Here is a 25,850-nt window from a genome sequence, read left to right as displayed (position 1 = left end):
AAGATTTAAGCATACATAGGGACAGAGAAAGCGACTTTGTTTTATACTATGTAGTGATACAGCACATTTTTGTTAAAATTTCTCTTCTCTTCTTCATCCCATGTCTACCCAATGCCGAGTGTAATAAATTTAGTCTAGCAAGTTTACATTTTATTTGGAATCTTTCAGTTTATTTATATTACAAATAATCATATTATGCAAAATCAATTTTACATTACCTGCACTGCAAGACATGCAGTACAACAATGTGCTCAGAATCACACATAACTCAACCAAGTGAACGGATCTTCATATATTCACCACAGATTACGGTCCGTATTACTCCAAACAACCAGTTTTCTTCTTTTGAAACATCAGTTGCTTCTGCACCACTAATGAAACTCAAAACCTTTGCATTAATTCGACATAAATGATCTAGTTATTACAACTAAAGGCCTAGTTAACACTGAGTTCCAAACAGTAGCAAGTAAAACTTGCGATTACTTTCCAAAAGCACTTTAATCACCTTTCGAGTGGCAAACCTTTTTACACTTTTTTTATTGCCCTTGTAGGCAGACGGGCATACGGCCCACCTGATGGTGAGTGGTTACCGTCGCCCATGGACTTCAGCAATGCCAGGGGCAGAGCCAAGCCGCTGCCTACACTAGTACATTACTACCGGACGTTCTCATCTTCACGGGTTCCAGTAACTGTTGTTGTGTAAATCACTTTTAATACGACTGTCTCACAACCAGCACAGCACGGAGCCCCACACCATACATCACTCTTCCTCTGGCGGGTCATTCACTTCTCCCCCTTCTTCTTCTCTCCTCGCTACCGGCACTAATTCTATGACAGGATCCGCTGTAGCTTCAGCGAGGTTTGTGACGGATTTCGACTTGAAGCACTGAAAGTCTACATGGCGGCTCTTTGCTTCCTCCTTCTCCCAAGACATGTGGATGAACGGCCTCTGGACATAATTGTAGATGACTTCAGCCCTGCCGCCGGGACGTTTGCGAACTTTCTCCTTGTAAGTTGGGTACCCTTCGACGCCAAGCCTTATCTTCTTCAGTCCTCTCTCCTTCATTACTTGTTTTGCTACGTCCCTGTAACATTTATTATATTAATACGCTTTTATTAGCTTCAGACGTATGTATGTTTGTAAAGAATCTTTGAACATGATTTCGACGCCCTTCAAAACGTCGGATTAACTCGAAATTTGGTATACTTATTAAGGACCGATGACAACTAAATATTTAAAAAAAATTGAAATATAAAAAAAAATTGAGAAAATTTAAATTCAACTAAAAAAGGAAAAATAAATAATAGTTTTATTGTTTTATTGTAAAAAAGCGTGGGGTGCTTTTCAGGATATTATCAAAATAACCCTTCTACTTATATCTGTTTATAACATATTTATAACTACTGATACCATGCACCCCATGCTTTTTTTTGCAATAAAATCATTTTTTCTTACACTATTTTTAATTCAAATTTATTAAAATTTATTTTCTATTTTTTAGTTGGATTTTCTATAAAAGCGTATTTTGTTAGTTTTTTTTAAACTATTATTTATTTTTAATTAAAATGTCTTTTATTGTTTAGTCTCGCTTAACCATAGTGAATTTACAACTGTAAATTGATTGGATTGTAAAAAGGAAAATGATCAAATAATATTTCTTTTTATTGCCTTTTTAGGCAGACGAGCATACAACCCACCTGATAATGAGTGCTAACTGTCGCCCATGGACTTCAGCAATGCCAGGGTAAAGTACCTACCGTAAGATTAAAATCCTAAAATTATATACTAGGAATAGAAGGAGGAAGCACCAACAACGTCTTGAGGGTACTAGCTGAAAGACTTGATGGCCCAACCCTGAGTAGATTCATCAAGATGCATGTTCTACATGCTGCTTGATGGGGCTGCCAGGGACGGAATTGATTGATTTATTTAAATACTAACATAGTTCTTAAGTTATTTGTAATATTAACACAATATGAGACTGCTGTCTTGAAATAAAAGTTTTTTATTTTATTTTTTTATTATTATAGTAAAGACCCCTGACCTAGGCTGATTAAATTTCTCACCGATTCTCAATATACTTGAAGAACCTATACAACGGTGTGGACAGCACAGTCTGACTGTATTCGTCTCCCATCTGAGGAGGATATTCCTCGTCCCAGTCCACAGCATCATCATCGAGCAACACCACCACGTGACACTCGCGGTCTCCTCGGCGCGCAGACTCCACCATCAGCGGGAGTACGAGACGCTCCAAGAACGATTCAAACTGACGGCGGGCACCTTCATTGGATAGCTCATGTAATAAGCCACGGAGGTTCTGAAAAAAATTTTTTTTTTATTGCTTAAATTGTGGACCAACTCACATGTTGGTAAGTGGTTACTGGAGCCCATAGACATCTACAACGTAAATGCGCCACACACCTTGAGATATAAGTTCTAAGGTCTCAAGTATAGTTACGACGGCTGCCCCACCCTTCAAATCTAAACGCATTACTGCTTCACGACAGAAATAGGCGGGGCGGTGGTACCTACCCGTGCGGACTCACAAGAGGTCCTACCACCAGTACAAAATTATTATTTACAAAATAGTTGACATTGTTATTGTTTTCTCTACCACATCTAACAAAATAATTGGTTCATATACTCGCACTATATGTAAACATACAAACTAGTTGAATATCTGAGTCGACTAGTATCAAAGCCGGCAATGTGACTTTTGGACAATTACTGGTAAATCAGAAAAACGAATTATTGACTTTGTATTCCATTGGCAGTCACAAAACTCCTCTGAACGACATCTTAGATAAATAACAGGTTAAGTATTAACCTTTATTTAATGCAGGTTTTGAACCGTATTCTTTGAAGAAGACAATTATATTCAAATCAATCTGTATTGACATATCAATAACATTTTTTTGTCCAAATGCACAGATTGCCACCTTTGATAATAGACGACTCATCTGCTTTATCACCAGGTCAATAAGGCAAAAAAAAACCTTTTTTTTTATCCTGATAGTCTAGAGAGACCGTATCAGCGTCACCGAGCTAGTAGGTGCGCTCACGGGGCTCAAACCTGACGATGTTGCTAACACTAACCCTAGTAAGAGCAGTGCTTCGCAGAATCTACCACCGGATCGGAAACGCGACCCACTGACAAGGTCCGGCGAGAAACTCAGTGGGCTGTGTCTGTGGGTTAATTTACTCGCCGAGCCCTTCGTCGCAAGCGACGGATTCAAAGAACGATGACCGGTGCTTGGGGTACCTAAAAGCACCGTTAGTGGATCGGGAGGATCCGACATGACGTGAGAAAGACATGTTCACTCTGTAACAACATTATTATTTTTTACTATTTTCACTCAAATGCCAATAATACGTAATCCAAACTATCCTCCTCCTTTGTTTCAAATGATAGACCGTTCCAATACTTAATTAAAAGGGCTTTGACAGTTTAATAATGTCGATTTCTTTCCATTACATTTTTTTTTGCTTCCATGGTTATTTCCAAAGATTACAGAAGTTAAAACATAACCTCAAATATGTCTGCATATATCCACCGTAAAAAGTAAAATACTGATACAGAAAATCGAGTTGCACATAAGAAGATATACTATTATGTACCTAATAAAAAGTGGAATAAAAAGCATTTGAATAAGACATTTCTAACGTATTCTTGTATATTGGTTTATAATCATTACATGTGTGAAATTGCTTGTTTTTTATTGCTTGGGTGGAGACTGTTTCATCATTAAACCAACGTTTATCATCGCGCCACTTTCCAATCTCGCTGCAGATTTTATTGTCATTTCGAGAGTTGTTCTAATAGGTAACTTAAGCCAAGGTAGTACAGGCCTTTTTGAATTTAAAAGAGTCTTTCGTCTCATATCTCGAGGTAGTATTCCCTTTTTTTGTGCTGAGTTGGGTGGACGAGCTCACGGCCCACCTGGTCTTACTTAAGTGGTTACCCGAACCCATAGATATCTACAACGTAAATGTCACCACCTACCTTGAGACAAAAGTTCTAAGGTCTCAAGTATAATTACAACGGCTGCCCCACCCTTCAAACCGAAACGCATTACTGCTTCACGGCAGAAATAGGCAGGGTGGTGGTACCCACCCACCATTAATTACGCAAATTATAATTTCGCGGTTTTCATTTTTATTACATGATATTATTCCTTCACCGTGGAAGGCAGTCGTGAACATTTGTTGACAGTTGTAACAGTGTGATGGCTACCCCACCCTTCAAACTGAAATGCATTACTGCTTCACTGCAAATATAAGTAGGTTGGCGTTACCTACTCGTGTGGACTCACAAGATGTCGTAACAAACAAGTTTTTGTAGATAATCTAGTTTTAATTATATTTACGACTCGCTAAAACTAAAGTTACAACACCGTACAACATCAATCTCACCTGGCATCTCACTGTGTTAGCATCGAAAGGCACCAACAAATAATCACAGGCCTCTCGCAGCTCTTGCACGGATACTGTGGGGGGACAGCGAATTGTACCTCCTCGGTAATATTCCAGTATAGCTCTGAATACGGTCGCGGAGATACCTTCAGCTACTTCATATTCGCCTCTTTCATTTGGATGTGTAAATTCTATCCCTGAAAATTGTCATTTCTTTTTCTAAACTGTTTATTAAATCTCCCTTGCCAATTCCATCTATATCTCATATTTCAATGTATAAAATAAAATGCGAATCATCTAATACATATCACGTTATAATTTACATGTTACAATTCCAATTGTCATACTTTAGCTATTTTGTTAACTCTGTTTTTTTTTATTGCTTAGATAGGCGGATGAGCTCAAAGCCCCCTAGTAATAAGTGCTTACTGGAGCCCAACAGCTTGCCCCACCCTTCAAACCAAAACGCATTACTGCTTTACGACAGAAGTAGCCAGGGTGGTGGTACCTACCTGTACAGACTCACTAGAGGTCCTACCACCAGTAATTATACTAATTATACTTTTTAGGATTTGTTTTTATTACACTATGTTATTACTTTAGCGTGGAAGTCAATCGTCAACATTTGTTAAGTATGTATTTCATTCGGAAAATTGTGGTTTCAGTTAAGCTACCAGATAACTGTTGAGCCCAAAAAAGCTTACTGACCAATGGCCGATAAATCAGTTTTCAACTATTTGCATAAACTATCAACTGTCTTCATCCTTTTGTGGATTAGCTGTATACTAACCTCTCTGTCATTATTAATTATAAAGCAATGTACATGTGTCTAAGTTCCTTACTGAGTGACTGAATATAAGCTGTTTATTATCTGTCTATTGTTCCCTACCTTGCAGTAATAAAGTAGATGAAGAGTTATCAGTCTGACCTACTCAGGAAGTTATGAAAATATCATACAAAAAAGAGGGCACAATTGAACATTAACAAAGGTGTCCTTTCTATCAGTCTGTCAGTGTTAGGAAGTAGATTGAAAAATGTTTTTTTTTTTTTTTTAATGGCAATCTGCCGATCCTTTCTGCAATTTCTGCCAGTGTCGTGTTATGGCTACACATGGAACATTGTCGAGCTATTTAAACACACTTTATATTATGAAAAGTATCCAATTTTGGCAATAATAATGGTGCCTGGGACTAACACTTGAAAAATGTTATTGAGACAGCAATTTTCTGTTAACTGGGCAGTGACATTTGTGACTTTATGTCATGCTGTAACTACTTAATTAACAAATAGGCAGTAAATCAAAATAGTATTCATTTTCAATTACAGTGTAACTATTAGTATTTTGTAACATTAATTGTTGATCCCATCAACAATAAAAAGGTTTCAAAACTAGCTTTTGATTTTACTTGAAAAAGGCTAGCATAAAATAAGAATGCATTTCACTTCGTTTCTTAATTTTCAGGTATAATCAAAGAAGTTTCTGAGAAACTGTATGAATGCATTTTGTAGTCTAGTTGTATATTAATTATTACTTAATTTCACCAATCAATCGTTTAGAAAGTCAAACTCACCAGAACTAAACATTCTCCCAAGCATTGTGTTGGGATGCGCCGTGAACTGAGAAGGATCGACGACAAACCTCGTATTGTCCACGACCAACGTGATTCGGTCATCTCCGAGTTGGTGCTTCGGAGCGTTTTTCGGAGGTTCTTGAGCTGAAGAGGTCGATGGCATCGGGTTACTAGACGAACACGCCCCGGACTGCATTGTAGGAGCGCGGGGCCTGTTCGATACTCCAGATCGCTTTGAGAGACGTCTCCGACGCTCCTCCGCGTCTCTGTTGTACTCTTCCGAGCCACTGCTGCTATCAGGATAGAAAAACGACCTGCGATCACTCATTGCCTCACCATGTGCCTGAGAGTCAGACATACGCGCGTGCTCGTCTCCGCGAGCTTTTACATCACGGTCCACACTCCGGTGCCTCCGAGGCGGAGATTTATACAAGCCTTTCTTTGAAGATTTCGTTTTGGATAATTGTTTTTCACAATAGAAACTGCACGTCGACACCTTTGTTTGACTGCTGATCATAGATTATATACAAAATAACATTACCTGTCAAGTGTCCATCACTTGAAAAGCTTTGTTTTTATTAAAAGTTACATTTTACTGCATTATCATTCTTTAACTTAAATCTAATACTACACAAATTTTCAGATAATAAATTAAAATGTGTGCCATATTAGTGCAATAGAAGAAATCATAATATGTAACTTTAATTATAAATTGTACCTGCTACAATATCTACTGAATTAAATTATCCTTTGCTATATTATAATTTTCTTTACTCTGACGATTGATCTTAAGCTTTTTGATTTATACAACTACCGTAAATCTCCAAATACTTTTATTATTATTAAAATTTTAAACACCGCTTTTCGTCATGGATGGACAGATGCTTGTTGCTACCAATCATTGATCTGTGGTCACACGGCTGACTGACGGATGTTGGCTGTTGACCGTTCCGTTGTCAAACACGAAAATTGGTTAATTTTGTAAATTGTTTTTACTAAAAATAGTTGTAAATACATCCCACCAAATAAATCTGTGATTTAAATTTATAAGTGAACGTTATAGTAACTAAGATAAGAAGAAAAATAGTGTGACTTAAGATATAGTAAGAGAGTCGTAACAAGTGTACAAAACCAGGGCGGGTCGGGTTTTTGCTTTATAATTCGTTAGAATGGAGAGTAACGAGGAATATCACGACCCGGATTACCCGGAAGTTCCTGTTAGTGTCAAGGAGGAACCTCCGTGTGTCGCTCAGGAAGAGAAAGTTGAAAAAATCAAATCTATAATACGGCGCGAATTTCAGAATGAGCTGGAGGCAAGACAAAGCGAAGTGGTGTTAATTGATCAAAGGTAAAACGTTTATCAATCATTCTACTCTAACATTAAGCTTTCAATTTAGTTCGAAACTTAAAATATATCGGAAACGACGTTATGAAAACACCATGTGGTGTATCAAAACAAAACTGGTAATTTTGAAGGTTATAGAATTGTTTTTACAAACATATACGATTTGGATGTCTCGTGTCATTGTCAAGGACTACAATGATGACAATAACATTTTCTTCCTAGGCGTGTAATTGTTTAAAATTTATAATAAAAGATGTTCCTGTATTTGAAATGGGGTCCTCACTCTCCCATCCTCGAAAACAAACGGCTATATCTTAGGCTGTGTGTAAAATAGCATTCAAATCATATGTTCCCAACTATCATCACAATCTGTTCAGTAGGTTTTTTGAGGTGTACATACACAAATGCACAAACATAAATCAGTGATTTATGAGGAGGTATATTTAAATAAAGTAACAAAAGCTCTTACCTCATTACTCATTGTAAGCTGATTGTGCCATGTCTGCCAGCTTATCTGAAGTTACAACAACAACTATACAGCTTTGATCATATCATACCGTACTTTAAAAAAAAATGAATAACATAAATTTTAGTATTACATATTTGTCAATATCCATTTCTACTGTGTATTAAATGTGTGTGTGTGTGTGGTAAAATCGGATAGACCATATTCTAATGGAAAAAAATTACTCTTTTTTTGTGAGGTTCTCTGTCCATCTGTACTAGTCATTAAATTACATAAATTTCATAATACTTCACGTAATACATCTAAACCAAAAATCAAAACAGAAGGAAGCATTAAAATTTCTGGACTGTTGTTTTATTCTCTACATTACTGTTGAAACTATATATGTCATTGTTAATATTTTGTCACTTTTGAAATATAATCTTAGTGAAGAAAGTTTGGTTGAAACTACTTTTAAAGTTAAATTTCACAACTATTGTTAAGATTTATACTTTAATCGTCTGTAATCACTAAAAACGTAGTTGAATTATTTAAAATAATAAATGTAAGATTGAACTGTAAATATATTTTAATTATGTCTACAATTCGCAAAAACTAGAGAAAATATATAGAGAATAGAGTCGTCGTGGCCTTAAGGATAAAACGTCCGATGCATTCTTATGTAGCGATGCACCGGTGTTCGAATCCCACAGGCGGGTACCAATTTTTCTAATGAAATACGTACTCAACAAATGTTCACGATTGTCTTCCACGGTGAAGGAATCGTGTAATAAAAATCAAACCCGCAAAATTATAATTTGGGTAATCACTGGTGGTAGGACCTCTTGGGAGTCCGCACGGTTAGGTACCACCAGCCCTCCTATTTCCGCCGTGAAGCAGTAATGCGTTTCGGTTCGAAGGGTGGGGTAGCCGTTGTAACTATACTGAGACCTTAGAACTTATATCCCAAGATGGGTGGCGCATTTACGTTGTAGATGTCTATGGGCTCCAGTAACCACTTAACATCAGGTGGGCTGTGAGCGTCCATCCATCTAAGCAATAAAAAAAAAAAGCATTATAGTTTTCATAAATGTCCAAAATGTGCAGTTAATTATTATTAAAATATACAAATACAGTTATATATACAGGTACTAATCTATAACAGTGTTAATGCACTGTTGATCATACTGCGTTATCACTTTTGAACTTATTCACAGAAGTCTGACCTGTGTTGTTGTGTTCCGAACTTAATTACTATAGTACATTAGGTACTTTGATAAGGCTGTGCCCCTGGCATTGCTGACTTCCACAAATGATCGTGATCACTCACTATCATGTGGGCCACATGCTGTCTGCAATAAAGACAATAAAATATTTCTTTATTTGGGAAACAAACAGTACAAGACAGACATATAATATTTAAAAAAAACAAAATGTGTGCAATTCACACGTGGTAGAAGTGAAACCTTCCAAAATTAAAATACAATTATCCTAAACGTCTTAAGTGTATGTAAAATTTTGTCATTAGTAAATAATTGTAAGGTAGTGCCCTCTGTGAATTGACATTTTAATCCTAATTCACTACAAGAGCTTTCATACACACGTTAGTATTAAAAAATCTCACAGATGGCGCTGTATTAAATAGTATGTATATTTCTGTCTCATTCTTTGCTGGCTTCATCCTACACATTTTTGTATTTGTGTCTCTTACCTGTCGTTTTTTCCGTTGCATCCGGTTTGAAATCACAACGATTCTAAAGAAGTTTTCACTTCAAAAATAGCTAAAACAATAACCAAATACGTTTCCACAATCAAAATCACATATAAGTAGAAAGTGAACAGAGAAGATAAATTTAGAAATTTAAGTAAAAAAACAAAAGCAACACAATACGCACATATTATTTTGAACATCAACTTACACTATGAAAATATAGTAATCATCACATTGTTGCTTAATTGTAATCGCCATCCATCCAAGAATGACAGATTACACAAAATGACATCCCAGGGTACTAGTAACTTCTGAGCTTCAGGAGAGCCATCAACTAGCCGTCTGCCCATCTATAAAAATCTGTGAAAACTGGTTTCATCCCATGAGTATATCTGGTATGTTTGGAATTATTAATATTCCAAATAAATAGGAACTAAAGTTATTGGTAATTAGTTGTGCTATATTGTGAAAAGCAGATGTTAATTGTTACATTCCTCGGCTAAAGAGATCCCTGTAATTACCAGGGAAGAGGCCCAGAGGTACAAATCGAGATATTTTGCATCCATGATGTAAACTAAAAAGAAAAATAATATTGATTAAAAAAGAGAAATTTGAAATACCCTTTTTTACATCACTGACATTTGAACCCCATAATATGTGTATGTGTACTTTTATTATTAAATAGTATGTTATGCTAATCATGATCTGTTTTTGTTTTATAATTGCACTAATGTACTTATTTTCCATTTAAATTCTGTAATAGATACTGATAATCAAAAACTGTGTTGACTTAATCTTTGTGTTTGCCTGATAAAATACAACGGAGTCTTGTGTTTCTACTGTTGTATCCTATGATTATTGTATCTTAATACCGGTAACAATGTTCTATACTAATATTATAAAGAGGAAAGATTTGTTTGTTTCGAATAGGCTCCGAAACTACTGGACCGATTTGAAAAATTCTTTTTCCATTAGAAGCCGACATTGTCCCTGATGAACATAGGCTACTTTTTAAAAAAAAAAAAAAAATTATTTTTTTGGTTTCATGTGTGTTTTAATGTTTCCGAAGCGAAGCGAGGGCGGGTCGTTAGTAATTAATAAGTTTGTTGGGATAAGACTCCCCACCCAGGTAAAGAACGTAATAATCTTGGAGAATTAGATAACACGGTATGATAGATAGAACTGTTTTGCTTTGCTTGAATCCTGGATTCCTAGGTGCTTGTGGTCTCCCACTCCATACGTCGGTATGGGGAATGTCGAGGAAGACCAAAAATGTCCAAGTTACTTTTCACGCGATTTGAGAATGAGGCATCAGGTGACGGAAGATAGCGCTTCTCGACCCTCGCTAATTTTGACTTAGAGGTGTACACCACGGGTATGAGATTGCGGCGTCCATTGATGGTCGTGGCCCCGACTACCACCGAATCGTAAATGATGTACTGCTAATTTTTTTTCGTTGCTCCTGAAACATACGTGAATATTGTAGTTTTTTTTTTATTTTTTTTTATTGCTTAGCTGTGTGGACGAGCTCACAGCCCACCTGATGTTAAGTGGTTACTGGAGCCCATAGACATCTACAACGTAAATGCGCCACACACCTTGAGATATAGTTCTAAGGTCTCAGTATAGTCACAACGGCTGCCCCACCCTTCTAACCGAAACGCATTACTGCTTCACGGCAGAAATAGGCGGGGCGGTGGTACCTACCCGTGCGGACTCACAAGAGGTCCTACCACCAGTAATTACGCAAATTATAATTTTGCGGGTTTCATTTTTATTACACGATGTTATTCCTTCACCGTGGAAGTCAATCGTGAACATTTGTTGAGTACGTATTTCATTAGAAAAATTGGTACCCGCCTGTGGGATTCGAACACCGGTGCATCGCTTCAACACGAATGCACCGGACGTCTTATCCGTTAGGCCACGACGACCACAAAGTTTCATGATAGGTTCCTAAACTTCGTTCAATCGTGGGTAAATAATTCACGGTTGATAATATCATTTTAGTTTCATATTATTACTCATTCTATCGACAACCTCGATTTATGACTGCAATTTGAGAATTAGAATGATTTGAGAGCCACTGTTCTAAAAATATGAAGTCTCAAATATTGGACTAAAATAAAATGCGTATATGAGGAAACAGTAGGATCCGGTGCGTCTGTATATTGACGAAAAGTAATAAAAATAGAAAGGTGTTAAATTAAGAAGATTAATAGAACAGAAACCTATGGTTTGTTTATTTCTTGTTCTGTCTGTCTGTTTGTTTGTTCGCACACATCTCCGGTGCTAGAAGACGGACTTCAAGTTGTTGATAGACAGGGATTTATCTGGAGTAGAATATAGGCTTGTTTGATTAATACCGGATGTTGCAGTTAATGATCTTTGCAATTGACAATAATTTTGGTTTTATATACACATATACATATAAATAAAATTAGAGTGTCGTTTGTAGTATTAAAATAACCGCTTTTTACTACGTACATACACCAAAATAACATTTTTTACAATTTTTGTCTGTCTGTTTGTTCCGGCTAATCTCTGGAACGGCTGGACCATCCAGCTGATGATATAAGAAGTAACTTAAGCTACTTTTTTTAGACTAGCTTCGCCCCGCGGCGTTACCCGCAGTTATTGTCGTACCGCGCGCAACATGGCGGGACTCGCCTATCAATAATATAATTTAATGTTTCCGAAGCGAAGCGAAGGCGGGTCGCTAGTAGCAAATACTTTACTGGTGGTAGGACCTCTTGTGAGTCCGCGCGGGTAGGTACCACCACTCTGCCTATTTCTGCCGTGAAGCAGTAATGCGTTTCGGTTAGAAGGGTGGGGCAGCCGTTGTAACTATACTTGAGACCTTAGAACTTATATCTCAAGGTGGGTGGCGCATTTACGTTGTGGATGTCTATGGGCTCCAGTAACCATTTAACAACAGGTGGGCTGTGAGATCATCCACCCATCTCTTATCGGATCCCCTGGACTCATTCTCGTTGCTTTTAGGCCTCTCAAGCACCGGTCACCGTCCTTTATTCCGGAATTTATGAAATAAAACGAAAAATTCTTGCAAATTGTTTACATTTCAGTAACCACTTAACACCAGGTGGTCTGTGAGCTCGTTCACGCACCTAAGAAATAAAAAATATAAAAAAAAAATTATACGAAAGTAATTCTAGTTACTTTATCACACCCGAATTGTTGAACCGATTCTGATAAAATTCGGTTGGTTCAATCAGTTAAATCCGAAGAATGTAGGATAACATTGAGACCACTGCTGAGAAGAGTCTCTTCCCAGGTGATATAGCATAGTCTACGCGGCCCGAAAGCTATCAGTGATAATTTTTCACATTCAGGATGTCATCGTCACGTCGTCTCCTCCACCGCCTTCGATACGCTCTGGTGAGCAACTACTACAATGATCTCAAACTCAAATTATCGAATGCGCAGGTGGAAGATGAGATCGCTGCAATCAAAGACCCCAAGTCGAAAGCCGAGGTGAGTTGGAATCCCCGAGTTCGCTGATATTTTTTCTTTATAGCTTAGATGGGTGGACGAGCTCACAACCCTAATTTTTACGTCTTGAAGTCGTCGTGGCCTAAGACGTCCGGTGCATTCGTATCTAGCGATGCAACGGCGTTCGAATCCCGCAAGCGGGTACAGATTTTTGTAATGAAATACGTACTTAACAAATGTTCACGATTTTCATTCCACGGTGAAGGCATAACATCGTGTAATAAAAATCAAACCCGCAAAATTATAATTTGCGTAATTACTGGTGGTAGAATCTCTCGTAAGTCCGCGCGGGTAGGTACCACCGCCCGGCCTATTTCTGCCGTGAAGCAGCAATGCGTTTCGGCTTGAAGGGTTATATTCGGTTAGCCGTTGTAACTATATTTAGAACTTATATCTCAAGGTGGGTGGCGCATTTACGTTTTAAATGCCTATGGACTCCAGTGACCACTTAATACCAAGTGGGCTGTGAGCTCGTCCACTCATCTAAGCAAAAAAAAATTAACGCGGTATGAACCCGTTGAATAAATGCCGTCCGTTATGCAAAAAGCCACAAAAGCTTATAACAGTTCGCACGTGTACTTATTTAGATATCAACATTGTTACGCGAGGGGCAACGTAACATCCATCCGTCGGTCAAGAAGCTGCTCGGCAAGAAGGAGGTGGACATTTCCGAGATATTCAAAAGCAGAGCTCCGAGGAATAAATCTAAGAAAGATTATTCGGTGAGTTTATCTTCTTCTTTTCCTTTGGGGAGGGGGGGGAGGGTACAGCATGTCCTCAGTTTCCATTCACTTCTATCATACGTCATCTCTGCCCTCACATTCATCTCTCGCTTCTCCGCTTTCACAAAGTAATTAGTCTTTTTTTTCGATGAATTCATATGGTATATGATTTTGGTGTCGATTGTCCGACCTTGACTTAACAGCCTTAAACTCTAAACAAAATTAGAGGGGACCCTGAGGATTTGGCTCGATAAATCGGGATAGGAATATATGAAGGTTTCATGCGTTTATGGTTCTTCGAGCCCATAGCCTCCTTGAGAAATGAGGTTGAATGCTCATTTCGTCTTTTCACATTAAAAGTGTACAATTTCCAAAAATATTCGAAATTGAGTTAATATGAGGAATCATTTGGTATCTCCAGTATTTTTCTCATAAATACTGTCAAAAGAGCGTAGTTTAGTTTTAGTTTTTTTTTTTGTTTACCTATATTTTGACTACTATTAACAAAATTAATACACCATTTTATCTTACTTTAAAAGACAGATAATGTAACTGGTAAAAACTAAAAAAATAAATGTTGCAAAGATGATTAATATTAAAAATATGATATGTTAAACCTTTAAAACACTCTCCTGTAAAATTTTGTAGGGTTTGAGATTATACAGTTTTAATGCGAGAAGACGATTTGTATTATACGACGGTTGGCCCACCCTGCGAATTGAAATTGACTATTGCTTCGCGGTACAGATAGATGTAATGGTCGTGCCTACCCGTGCGGGCCCATAATGCGCCCTACCACCAGTAGGTAAATACGGTCACAGTCCTCTGGTCTCATGATCATCCTTCCCTTAGGCCAGCGGTCGGGGAACCGGGGTAAATTACCCCAAATGGGGTAAAATTTTGGGGGGTAAAAATGAAACTTTTGTGAGTAAAAAGTATATATTGAAGTGAAACTTCTTCAGAATCGTTAAATGTTTAGTTATTGTTTTCTTTTCAAAATTATCACGGGGGCTATAATATGAAAGATACTAAAAAGAAGCGATTTAATTTTTTTTTTGTTCTTCGCCATGGTGTAATATCAACTTACACAAAAATATTTGGGGTAATAATTAAGAAAGTTCCCCGACCGCTGCCTTAGGCCTGTTCCCGACACCACTTAACCGAGCTTTAAGCAGTAACACAATCCCGATGCCATCCGCAGGCCATGCTGCAGAAACGTAACTACACCATCTCGGCGGACTCCACGAAGACCCTCCGCCCCAACATGGAGATCAAAACTGAACCCGCTCCAGAGACGAGTAGACCGAAAAAGATCCCGCGTGCTCTGAAGCCGAGCGCCACTGTGCTGACTTTGGACGAGGGAACCAGGAATCAAATGAAACATAGATATAGAATAGTTATAGGTAATGTGCTAGAGGCTTTCGTACGTAATTTAGCGGTAATATCTATATCCTAGCGAGGAGAGGTCCTGCCAAACTTTTCAGAATACAGATAACACTGCGTGTGTGCGAAAAACAATTGAAATGAGCGCCACTGTGCTGACTCTGGACGAGGGAACCAGGAATCAAATGAAACATAGATATAGAATAGTTATAGGTAATGTGCATTATAGGCAACAATTGTTCACGATTGACTTCCACGGTGAAGGAATAACATCGTGTAATAAAAATGAAACCCGCAAAATTATAATTTGCGTAATTACTGGTGGTAGGACCTCTTGTGAGTCCGTGCGGGTAGGTATCACCACCCCGCCTATTTCTGCCGTGAAGCAGTAATGCGTTTCGGTTTGAAGGGTGGGGTAGCCGTTGTAACTATACCGAGACCTTAGAACTTATATCTCAAGGTGGGTGGCGCATTTACGTTGTCGATGTCTATGGGCTCCGGAAAACACTTAACACCAGGTGGGCTGCGAGCTCGTCCACCCATCTAAGCAATAAAAAAAAAAAAGTACTTTCCACTTGAAGAAGGAGATGTCATAGTGCTCGGAAAACACCGTGGAGGGGAGTTCATGCCAAAGCCGGATGGTACGTGACCGCAGTGGCTCCAGATAGTATGGATGACCTCTACTCTGCGATGGTAAAAACGAGATTAGCTGATAGCGACGGTACATCATTTTTTTTTTATTGCCCTTGTAGGCAGACGAGCTGATGGTGAGTGGTTACCGTCGCCCATGGACTTCAGCAATGCCAGGGGCAGAACCAAGCCGCTGCCGACCAAGAGGTCTGATGTTGATGGGTTTGGTCGCAGGGAACACGTCCAAGTACACGCCGGCCGCGTCCCGCTCGGACCGCTCCACGCACAAGTGGCTGCTGTACGCGCGCGGCCCGCCGCAGCATCCCGACATCTCGCGCGTCGTCACCGCCGTCACCGTCAAGCTGCACCACTCCTACGCGCCGCACCACACCGTGCATCTCAGGTACGTGTAACGGTCCAGCAGATGTAGACCTCCTCCTCCTCGCGTCGTTCTCCTCATTACTGAGGGTCGTGACTCCCCCGCTGCATCAGTTTCTCTCGTACGATTTCCCTCCATCTGCTGCGATCCTTAGCTTCATGAAGGGCATTGTCTAAGTCGATGTTTAGAGAAGATCGTATTTGGTCCGACCATCTCGTGGGACTGCGTTCTCTGGGACATTTCCCATCTACCTTTCCCGTCACCATCAGCTGTTCTAGATTGTGACCCTCTTCACAAGCAATATGTCCGAAGAATTCCAGCACCCTACGAAGGCCGTGGAAAGCCTAGTTTTGATATGAAGCTCTCTCAGAATAGATACGCTGGTGCGAAAGGCGGTCCATGGATGTAGACAGCATGATCTTATTATCTATTCAGGATATTAGGAAAAAGTTATATTATTATTAGGATGTCTTGTGAGTCCTCGCCGGTAGGTACCAACTACCACTCTTTTTTACTTCTTTACTTCTTTTACTTCTTCAAAGTTCATATTATTAACTTGCAGTAAACCACCTTATCACATAACGAGGCGAGGCTGGGGCGAGTTCCCGGCCAAGATCGAGCTGCACTTCGCGCAGCCCCAGCTGAACCGGCCCGCGCTCGTGCAGCACACCATCAAGCTGGACACCGACTGCACGGGCCTGCAGACGTTAGGTGAGCCCCGCATCAAGCAAGCTTTTTTGAAGTGAAACTTCTTTAGAATCGTTGTGATGAGATTTCATACTCGATGAAACGAAATGAAATGAAACGAAAAAATAAGTGCGCCGCGATTGGCTGGCCGAAGCGGCTCCGAGCGGCGCCGACAAATCACGAAGCGCTCCACGTGGTCTCGCGTCCCCGATTAGTTCAGTGTGTTTTTGACGTCCGTGCACGCTGCCGTGGCTCCCGGAGCGCACAGAGATACTTTTATTTCTATTTAGTTTCACTTCTACCATGTGTGACTTTCACACGAACAATTTTTTTTATTGCTTAGATGGGTAGACGAGCTCACAGCCCACCTGGTGTTAAGTGCTAACTGGAGCCCATAGACATCTACAACGTAAATGCGCCACCCGCCTTGAGCTGATATAAGTTCTAAGATCTCAGTATAGTTCCAACGGCTGCCCCGCCCTTCAAACCGAAACGCATTACTGCTTCGCGGCAGAAATAGGCAGGGCGGTGCTCTGCCAACGACTGAACCCACAACAAATGAAAAATAGTAAAGTCAAGATGCCAAGATGTAACGTAGACGTAAATATTTCATTTATTAACTTAATAGTTTATTTATTAATTTTAAAGTTTACATTAATAAAATATGATGTTTGAATGCTCTAATTTCATTAAATACTAAAACAAATCTATCTTATAGACAGCCATAACACTTTTAAGATAATCAGAATTATATTCCGGACCTGACATTGGTATATAATGTTGATAGATAAGACAAATGTTTGTGGTTATCAACTCGGGGGTAAGATTAAATACATTTTCCCTAATATAAATTACGACTGAAGTTTTTATTAAATAAATAAATGTATGTATACATTATACAACACATATGTAAAAAACAATTTACAATGTGGTCTTTAATTACAAGTTGTGTTTACTCATCAATCTTAGAATATGTTTGTATATCGACGCTTGAAAGGCAAAAGTGACTAAGCGACAATAACTGATTTTTACATAAATGATAGGCAATAACCATATTCGATGCGCAAAAAATATATATTTCTAGGTCTATTAAAATCATTTCAATCCTACAGCTACCAGCTAGATTCTACTACAGCTGGATTCATTAAAATAAATTTAGTTTTCAGGTATTTCAACTTTAAATTAGTCTACTGTAAAGTTCACGCATTGTCGCTTAGTCACGTTTGCCTTTCAAGCGTCGATATATATATTATATATGTTATGGTAAATGTACACTCTTGGGAAATGTACACTTTTACCGGTAAATGTGCACATTTGCCAAAAAGTTAGGTATATGTGAACTGAATATAATGTATACGTACATTTCCCGGCAAAGGTGTACTCTTGCCTACACGTTTTGGTAAATATATACTATTACCTTCATGTTTTAAGAAATGTTGGAATACAAATAAATTAATGATGTTGTTACAGTAAAAAAAATATTTATTTAAATAAACATAATACAAGAGGCTTTAATAACGAAAATTATTTTAATAAAAAAATGTAAATAATGTATTTAATCATATTTCAGGTGGCGAAACATTGGTAGATGTTTGGTTATACAGCACGGCAGAAATGCTAAAATATGAATACAAAGAAGACACGCAAACCGACGAACAAAATGAGCCAACACCTGAACTAATACAACCTAAGACGGAGCCAGTAGAAGACGTGGACTCGCAGGCAAGCTGTCAAACGGATAACTGGTTAGAGTTCTTCAGCAACGAACACAAAGACACATCCTTTGATGTCGACGAGATGATAATTAAACCAGAAAAGAAAGCTGAACTCGACATTAATTACTACGACAGTGAGCTAGTCGTGAAAACTGAGCCTCCGGAGCCTCAGACCTGGACAGATCCGTGTGAACGCCTCAACGAATTCCCCGATGAAATACTAAAGAAACCAAATCTACCGAAGAAGCGTATAGTGAAATACATGGAACCCACAACGGGGAAGATTTATTATTTAGAAATGGACAGAACGCTCGATCTCAGTAAAGTGCAGGAAATAGTGATCAATAATAAAACTGCTAAAATCAGTCCGATCAAATCAAACGGCCTGAAGAGTGTTAGAAATAGAAAACACGGTGTGTCATTATTAAAACCTAAGTTAAGTGCTAATAAAGTGAATGATTATTCTCATATACAAAACGATCATTGTTATCTGGCAACGCCGCTTTGTAATGTTGCCGGTGTCAAAAAAGAACATTCGCTGTATGAGTTTTTGTGTTCAAATATGAATAAGTTTGATTGTGTTAGGACCGCTGTAAGTTTTTTAGTGAAAAGAATTCCATTGGTGAGTGAAGACGCTCGGGATCCAGACTTTTTGAAGAACTTTCCATTTGTCGTTGATAATTATGAACGGTTTTGGAAGATGGATTTTGCTAAACGTAGGAATATTGAGGTGAGTTCCCATCGATACATTTTTAACACGCTTGTATTAGCTTCAGACGTATGTATGTTTGTAACGGAATCTTTGAACACGATTTTGACTCCCTTTAAAACGTCGGATTAACTCGATTTTTGGTATACTAATTAAAGACCGATGACAATTCAATATTAAAAAAAAAAAAAAATGATATTTAACTTAAAAAAGGAAAAATAAATAATAGTTTAAAAAAACTAACAAAATACGCTTTTATAGAAAATCCAACTAAAGAATAGAAAATAAATTTTACACTATTCTTAATTCAAATTTTTTTTTTTGTTGGATCTTCTATAAAAGCGTATTTTGTTAGTTTTTTTAAACAATAATTTATTCTATCTACAGACTATTATTTGGTTAATATGAATGAAACCAATTGAAATGTGTGAATGTGTCTGAATTGTGAGTGAGCTCCTATTTTAATTTTAATATATAATATTAGCATATAATGCAATATAAGCATAGCAAACAGCAGCAATATGAGGTCATCGTTCTCGTCTGCGAAGAAGGGTTCGACGAGTAAATTAACCCTCAGACACAGCTCACTGAGTTTCTCGTCGGATCTTCTCAGTGGTTCGCGTTTCCGATCCGGTGGTAGATTCTGCGAAGCACGGCTCTTGCTAGGGTTCGTGTTAGCAACGTCGTCAGGTTTGAGCCCCGTGAGCTCACCTATCTTCTGCGAATCTAGCATAACCCCTCGGGGTTTCTAGAATAAGTAAGAAAAAACAAGTTAGCATCTTAGGAGGCTTGAACGACAAAGGGAAGATCTTCCATCAAGCGGGTGATATTGCTCGGTAGACCGACGGTCCAAATGTTGTTCGGAACTTGTATATATGCAAGCTTATCTTGAAAATGTCGTGAGCGAGATTCAGGCATCTGTCAAATATCTTGTGTTGTATGATGGCTACCCGCGACAGCAAATAATAGTTTTGTATTCTCTTGAGATATTATCTATGTAAGGTGTACAACATCTCTTTGGAAATTTCGGTCGGATAGTCATAAATCGTAAGGAAACAGACAACACTAACATGATAACGTGAATTGAGGTCCGTCTTGAGACACGAGCTTGAAGCTTAACGAATGTTCTTTGGGGTGGGCTCTGAAGAATTGTTTGAGATGATTCCATCATCTCGTTTTTACCATCGCACCGCCCGCTACCGGAGTAGAGTTCATCCATACTACCTGGAGCCACTGCGGTCATCCACAGTGCGTTTCCAGAGATCTTTTTCGCCACGTACCATCCGGCTATGGAATGAGCTCCCCTCCACGGTGTTTCCTGAGCGCTATGACATGTCCTTCTTCAAACGAGGCTTGTGGAGAGTACTCAACGGTAGACAGCGGCTTGGCTCTGTCCCTGGCATTGCTGAAGTCCATGGGCGACGGTATCCACTCACCCGTAGGTGGTGGGCCGTGTGCTCGTCCGCCTACAAGGACTATAAAAAAAAAAAAAAAACCAATAACATTTTTCTTTCTTCGCTTTATATTCCTTTAAAGCAAACAATGTGCCATTACATTACACTTATTACATTACAGTGGTCACGGGCGAAACTAATCAACAAAATATTAAGCGAGCACTTCATTAACAACGAAACAATATGGAGAACAAAGCAAATACTAATCTATTCTAGGCTTCACGGCTACTATCCCATACGCAAGGACTGCCTGAATGACAGATCAGAGACGTCAGACGATAACGAGAGGTTGACATCTGACATTAAAACACTGTCAATCTTCGACCCGGAGTTATACAGCTGTCAGAATGAAGTCCTCAATTTGACGGGATCGGATGACGAAATCGACGTTGTCAACTGTCAGTCGCCTGTCAAAGTCAAAGTGGAGTTGCCGTGTGAAGAGGTGTTGACAGTGCTGCCAGTGGATAACGAAGACGACAGACTGAGGTATTTTTATATTGAGAAGAAATGCGCTGATATCGGTATCGATTTACGATGTGAAGATATTGGAAACGGATATTCTTACAGGTGAGTTTAAGTAGTGATCGATTTTTTTTTTATATTATGCGCAAATTTCTTTTTAAATAATTAATATGGTATTATCTGCTCTTGTTATTAATTAAACTATTCATGAAAAAAAAAACTAATTTATCATGTTTACAATTTCTGTTAACTTATATCTCGTAATTAATAATTATCATTTATTCAATTTATCAATGTAATACCTAGTAATACAAAACGGTAATAATACTAATAGATGTAATATACAGTTGAGGAAAAAAATCGCCCCCACAAAAAATATAAGTAAATGATAATTTCTTGTTATTTTATAATTCATATGATATTTTTATGAGTTTGAAATCACAACGATTCTAAAGAAATTTCACTTCAATATATACTTTTTACTCACAAAAGTTTCATTTGTACCCCCCAAAATTTCATTTTACCCCCTTTTGGGGTAATTTACCCCGGTTCCCCGACCGCTGCTCTACACAATCTCTGGTCCCCAAAGTAATGAGTTAATGCTTTCTATTGTATTAAGCGTCAGATCAGTAAGACTAGGTCCCTTGGTCCCCAGCGCGGTGCACGCTGTGCTGCTGTCTGCGGTCCGCAGCGTGGCCGACGAGCTACTCCGGGGCGCGCTCGCGCACAGCCTCGCCCGGACCAACACCGCCTGGCCGGGGTACGACCGATACACGCACTCTCATATACTGCCCTTAGTATTATTTGTTAAATAAGACTAAAGTAATAAAATCTGTACATTCCCGAAAACCGTGTTAAGTGGAAGTGTGGACGAGCTCACAGCCCACCTGGTGCTAAGTGGTTGCTGGAGCCCATAGACATCTACGATGTAAATGTGCCACTCACCTTGAGATATAAGTTCTAAAGTCTCAAGTATAGTTACAACGGCTGCCCCACTCTTCAAACCGAAACGCATTACTGCGTCACGGCAGAAATAGGCGGGGTGGTGGTACCTACCCATGCGGACTCACAAGAGGTCCTACCACCAGTAAAACCGCCAGTGACTTCAGAGACGATGCCAATAAAATAATGGGCATCGCAAAGTTCTACTATTTTTCAAACTGCGCAATGTAACACAATTAAATGTCGGGGTCAACGACCTCTCTCGACTATAATTGCCTACGATTGCGCGTTCCCTAAACATAAACTAAACGATAAGTATTCATGTAGATAGGGAAATGAATATCATCCCTTTTTGTCACGTAAATGAGCGGTGCCCTACGCGGCGCACTGGAGTAATTATGTCGATTTCTATTAATAAGCGCACCTGGATCGCCTAACATTGCCTTCTTTTTTTTGTTAATGTGTGATTTGGTCCTTTTTGCCTCTTAGAAATAGATTCATTCTCAGTACCATCAGATTCGTCTTTCCTAGAGTATCATCATCATCATCATCATTATCCTGCCCTTCTCCCAGTTACCTGGGGTCGGCACAACATGATTTCTCCTTCCATACTCTTCTATCATATACCATTTCTTCGCTCACTCCCCTCTTACCCATATCGTCTTTCACGCAATCCATCCATTTCTTCTTAGGTCTCTTCTCTTCCTCTATACCCTTCCACATTCATAGTTAACACTCTCTTACCAACCTCATTTTCATTTCGTCTCATCACATGTCCATGCCATCCCAAACGCGCACTTCTCAGCTTCTCTGTCACAGATGCCACTTTCAGACTTCCTCTAACATATTGATTCCGTATTCTATCCATTCTCGTTACTCCACACATCCATCGCAACATTCGCATCTCTGCTGCATGCAATCGCCTTTCCTAGAGTATATATACTACATATTCCGACGCCTTAGTAAGAGGAACTCTTGAGCTGTTAGGTTTCCTTCGGAGGCGCTCGGGTAGCTGTTAGCAAATCCCACCCCTCCTGGCTGAGTCTTTGCTCGCCCACCTATCCTGGTGAAACTGGAAAGGCCTCCGAGCCACCAGTAATCCTTCAATCATAAAAAAAAAAAAAGTAAGAGGATCGAAGAGAAAAATCCGCATAATTACTTCAGTATGCTCTACGTATAATTACGCAGGGCATCCTATGTGACAGTAACCAATAACTTGACGATACGACGATGACCGGGAGTGGCAGTGTTGTATACAGTGACGTCACGGTTGCAGGTCGTCGCACCGCCGCGAGCGCGTGTCGTGCGGCGCCGTGGCGGCGGGCGCGGCGGCGGGCCGGCTCGCGCTGCTCACGGACGCGGCGCTGGGAGCCGCGCCCAAGGACAAACACAACTTATAATATTACATTTATACAGCAGTACAGTCGCCTTTTATTTATTGAAGTGAAACTTCCTTAGAATCGTTGGGTGTGATTTCAAACTCGATGAAACGAAAAAATGAAACGTGAAGTTAAAATGTGAATTCACAGAGGGCGCTACCTCATACTATAAAAGACTAGCCGACCCGGCAGGCTTCGTAGTGCCTCAATCGATAAATAAAAGACCTAAACTTTTGTCTAAAACAAACAAAACAAACAAAGTGAATCCGTCCGACGGGGGATACATCAAAGGAAAAACAAATTGTTATTTTTATTTAGTTCCGAGTAAATGAAACTTCATTAGAATCGTCAGGTGTGATTTCAAACTCGATGAAACGAAAAAATGAAACGTGAAGTTAAAATATCAATTCACAGAGGACGCCACCTCATACTATAAAAGATAATTTACAATTATTCATATCTTGTTTCGAGCTCGAGAACGCCTATCAACTGTGTAACATCTCGACATCGCGATTCAGGAATTGTTGAATTTACGGGCAGCGACATCTGTTGATAACAAAAAAGAAATTTTCTCCTGCTAAATCATACTTATTTGGCGTATCTCTACGTGATCATACAGGCGGTTCCCCCAGGGTGAGGCTGCTCCATTGCACTGCGGAGTGGTTGGTGTTTGACCCTTGCGATTATTCTTATTTTTATAAGTTTCACTTCTACCGTGTGTGACTTGCACACACACACATTTTTTTAGTATATTGGGTGTTGTTGTTCAGGGTAGGGTCAATGGTAAGATCTCGTGAATCCCATGCGCTGGACAGATCAGGTGGAAGACCTTACTGAAGCACCGATTAACGAGTGCGTGTGCCGGGCCTCCAGTTCGCAAACGATGGAAAACATCTGTCAAGGTTTTGATAAGCAAGAATTCCACATGACCACGACTTCACTGCCAAAAGCAACCGATTATAATGATGATTGGGTGTTAGGAGACTGCTTCCGAAAACGAAGACAGACGATATTAGTAATGACAACTTTGATGATGGGACGAAAAAAAAATCGATTCTGATTTAAAAAAAAACATATTTATATAACGTTTTTCTAGTAGTAGTTTCTCTCAAAGTTAGCAGGCTGAAGTGACAATGGGCCGGTCACATCTGTCGAGCCAACGACGCCAGGTGGGGAGGAAAGTCCTCGAATGGAGGCCACGGATTGGTACCAGGAGCGTGGGGCGTCCTCCAACCAGGTGGACTGACGACTTAGTGCGCACGGCGGGAAGTCATTGGATGCGGAAGGCGGAGGACCGCATTATGTGGAAGGCATTGATGATGATGATGATGTAGTTTCATAAAAAATACATCACTTTACTAAAAAAAAACCAGCAATGAAACATAAATCAAAAACAGCTGACGCTCGGGTCAACGAACGCCCGAGCGCGACGCGGCTTAGACTCGCGCGATCATACAAATACCTATTTACAACATTTGTCTTGAAGTATTCCAGATGGTCTGTATCACAATTCGGCACAATCGTATTTATAGTAAAAATTAAAACTATAGTAGAATTATTTTGTCCGTGCAGTTTGGGTCATAAAAAATCGGAGCGGTGCAGCGAGTATTTCGCTCTCTCTTCCACTCACGAGCCTTATGGACGGGCATAGTGATGCGCATTATTGTTGTCGATAAGCGTTATCGATAGTGTATTTAGTTTTGACATGTTGTGGGTTAGTGATAAAATGAAAGAAAAAATCACTAATCGAACACTTACACCACATATCGCCGCAGCAAGTTAACGAGAACGGCAAAAATTAACACTTTTTTTATTCTTATTTCAGTGAAAAATTTAACACATTGTTGATAACAACACGTGCAAATATTATTTTGAATAAATTCTGCCGTTTTGATACAAAACAAAGCAGTAGCCATTGTGTCACTAAAGAAATTCAGAGAACGAATGCATAAAACACATTTCTCTTCGACATAATGTACTACAATTTGCAGGTAAGTACAAATGACTCTAAACATAACAATGTCTCACCACCCTTCGTATACCGCCCCGCCGCCGTGTACCTGCCTTCAATGACTCATTTGTTTTTATCGATAATGGCGTTGCGCCCGCGAACATGCTCACCTTCCTAGCCGGGCTATGTTTTATGACCCAAACTGCACGGACAAAATAATTCTACTATAGTAGATTTATGGGTTCGTTGTTGCTTGACGTCACGCCTTTAGCACAACAGAAGTACCCGGCGTTGCCCGGTTTTTTTTTATTGCTTAAATGGGTGGACGAGCTCACAGCCCACCTGGTGTTAACTGGTTACTGGAGCCCATAGACATCTACGACATAAATGCGCCACCCACCTTGAGATATAAGTTCTAAGGTCTCAGTATAGTTA

At 39.4% G+C, this 25,850-nt stretch overlaps 2 protein-coding genes across 2 annotated transcripts; one reads left to right on the top strand and one right to left on the bottom strand.

The window, feature by feature from the left end:
- Positions 1 to 128: 128 nt before the first annotated feature.
- mri (BTB/POZ domain-containing protein mrityu) lies at positions 129 to 6,760 on the bottom strand. The gene is made up of 4 exons (XM_028187241.2): positions 5,989 to 6,760; positions 4,418 to 4,614; positions 2,068 to 2,321; positions 129 to 1,085 (listed from the first exon to the last, which is right to left on the bottom strand). The coding sequence occupies exons 1-4, from the start codon at positions 6,503 to 6,505 to the stop codon at positions 761 to 763; spliced, it is 1,293 nt and encodes a 430-aa protein (XP_028043042.2). The 5' UTR covers positions 6,506 to 6,760; the 3' UTR covers positions 129 to 760.
- A 107-nt stretch (positions 6,761 to 6,867) lies between these two features.
- D12 (YEATS domain containing 2 homolog D12) lies at positions 6,868 to 23,506 on the top strand. The gene is made up of 10 exons (XM_028187243.2): positions 6,868 to 7,336; positions 12,843 to 12,984; positions 13,590 to 13,724; positions 14,926 to 15,127; positions 15,972 to 16,140; positions 16,679 to 16,827; positions 18,374 to 19,248; positions 20,803 to 21,248; positions 21,799 to 21,903; positions 23,362 to 23,506. Exons 1-10 carry the CDS (start codon positions 7,158 to 7,160, stop codon positions 23,483 to 23,485), a joined length of 2,526 nt encoding a protein of 841 aa, XP_028043044.2. The 5' UTR covers positions 6,868 to 7,157; the 3' UTR covers positions 23,486 to 23,506.
- The last annotated feature ends 2,344 nt before the right edge of the window (positions 23,507 to 25,850 follow it).

Source organism: Bombyx mandarina, chromosome 02 (genome assembly GCF_030267445.1).
Source record: "Bombyx mandarina strain Sakado chromosome 02, ASM3026744v2".
NCBI classification, from domain to species: Eukaryota; Metazoa; Arthropoda; class Insecta; order Lepidoptera; family Bombycidae; genus Bombyx; species Bombyx mandarina.
This window is presented reverse-complemented; position numbering and strand designations above follow the sequence as displayed.

What these genes read in the sequence shown, in the direction of transcription:
- D12 (XM_028187243.2), top strand. Translation starts at nt 7,158, where the DNA reads ATGGAGAGTAACGAGGAATATCACGACCCGGATTACCCGGAAGTTCCT. An exon ending in ACCCCAAGTCGAAAGCCGAG is followed by an intron (nt 12,985 to 13,589) that starts GTGAGTTGGAAT and finishes GTACTTATTTAG; the next exon opens with ATATCAACATTGTTACGCGA. An exon ending in GGAAACGGATATTCTTACAG is followed by an intron (nt 21,249 to 21,798) that starts GTGAGTTTAAGT and finishes CTTGGTCCCCAG; the next exon opens with CGCGGTGCACGCTGTGCTGC.
- mri (XM_028187241.2), bottom strand. Translation starts at nt 6,505, where the DNA reads ATGATCAGCAGTCAAACAAAGGTGTCGACGTGCAGTTTCTATTGTGAA. An exon ending in TGGGAGAATGTTTAGTTCTG is followed by an intron (nt 4,615 to 5,988) that starts GTGAGTTTGACT and finishes GACAATTTTCAG; the next exon opens with GGATAGAATTTACACATCCA. An exon ending in CTAACACAGTGAGATGCCAG is followed by an intron (nt 2,322 to 4,417) that starts GTGAGATTGATG and finishes AATTTTTTTCAG; the next exon opens with AACCTCCGTGGCTTATTACA.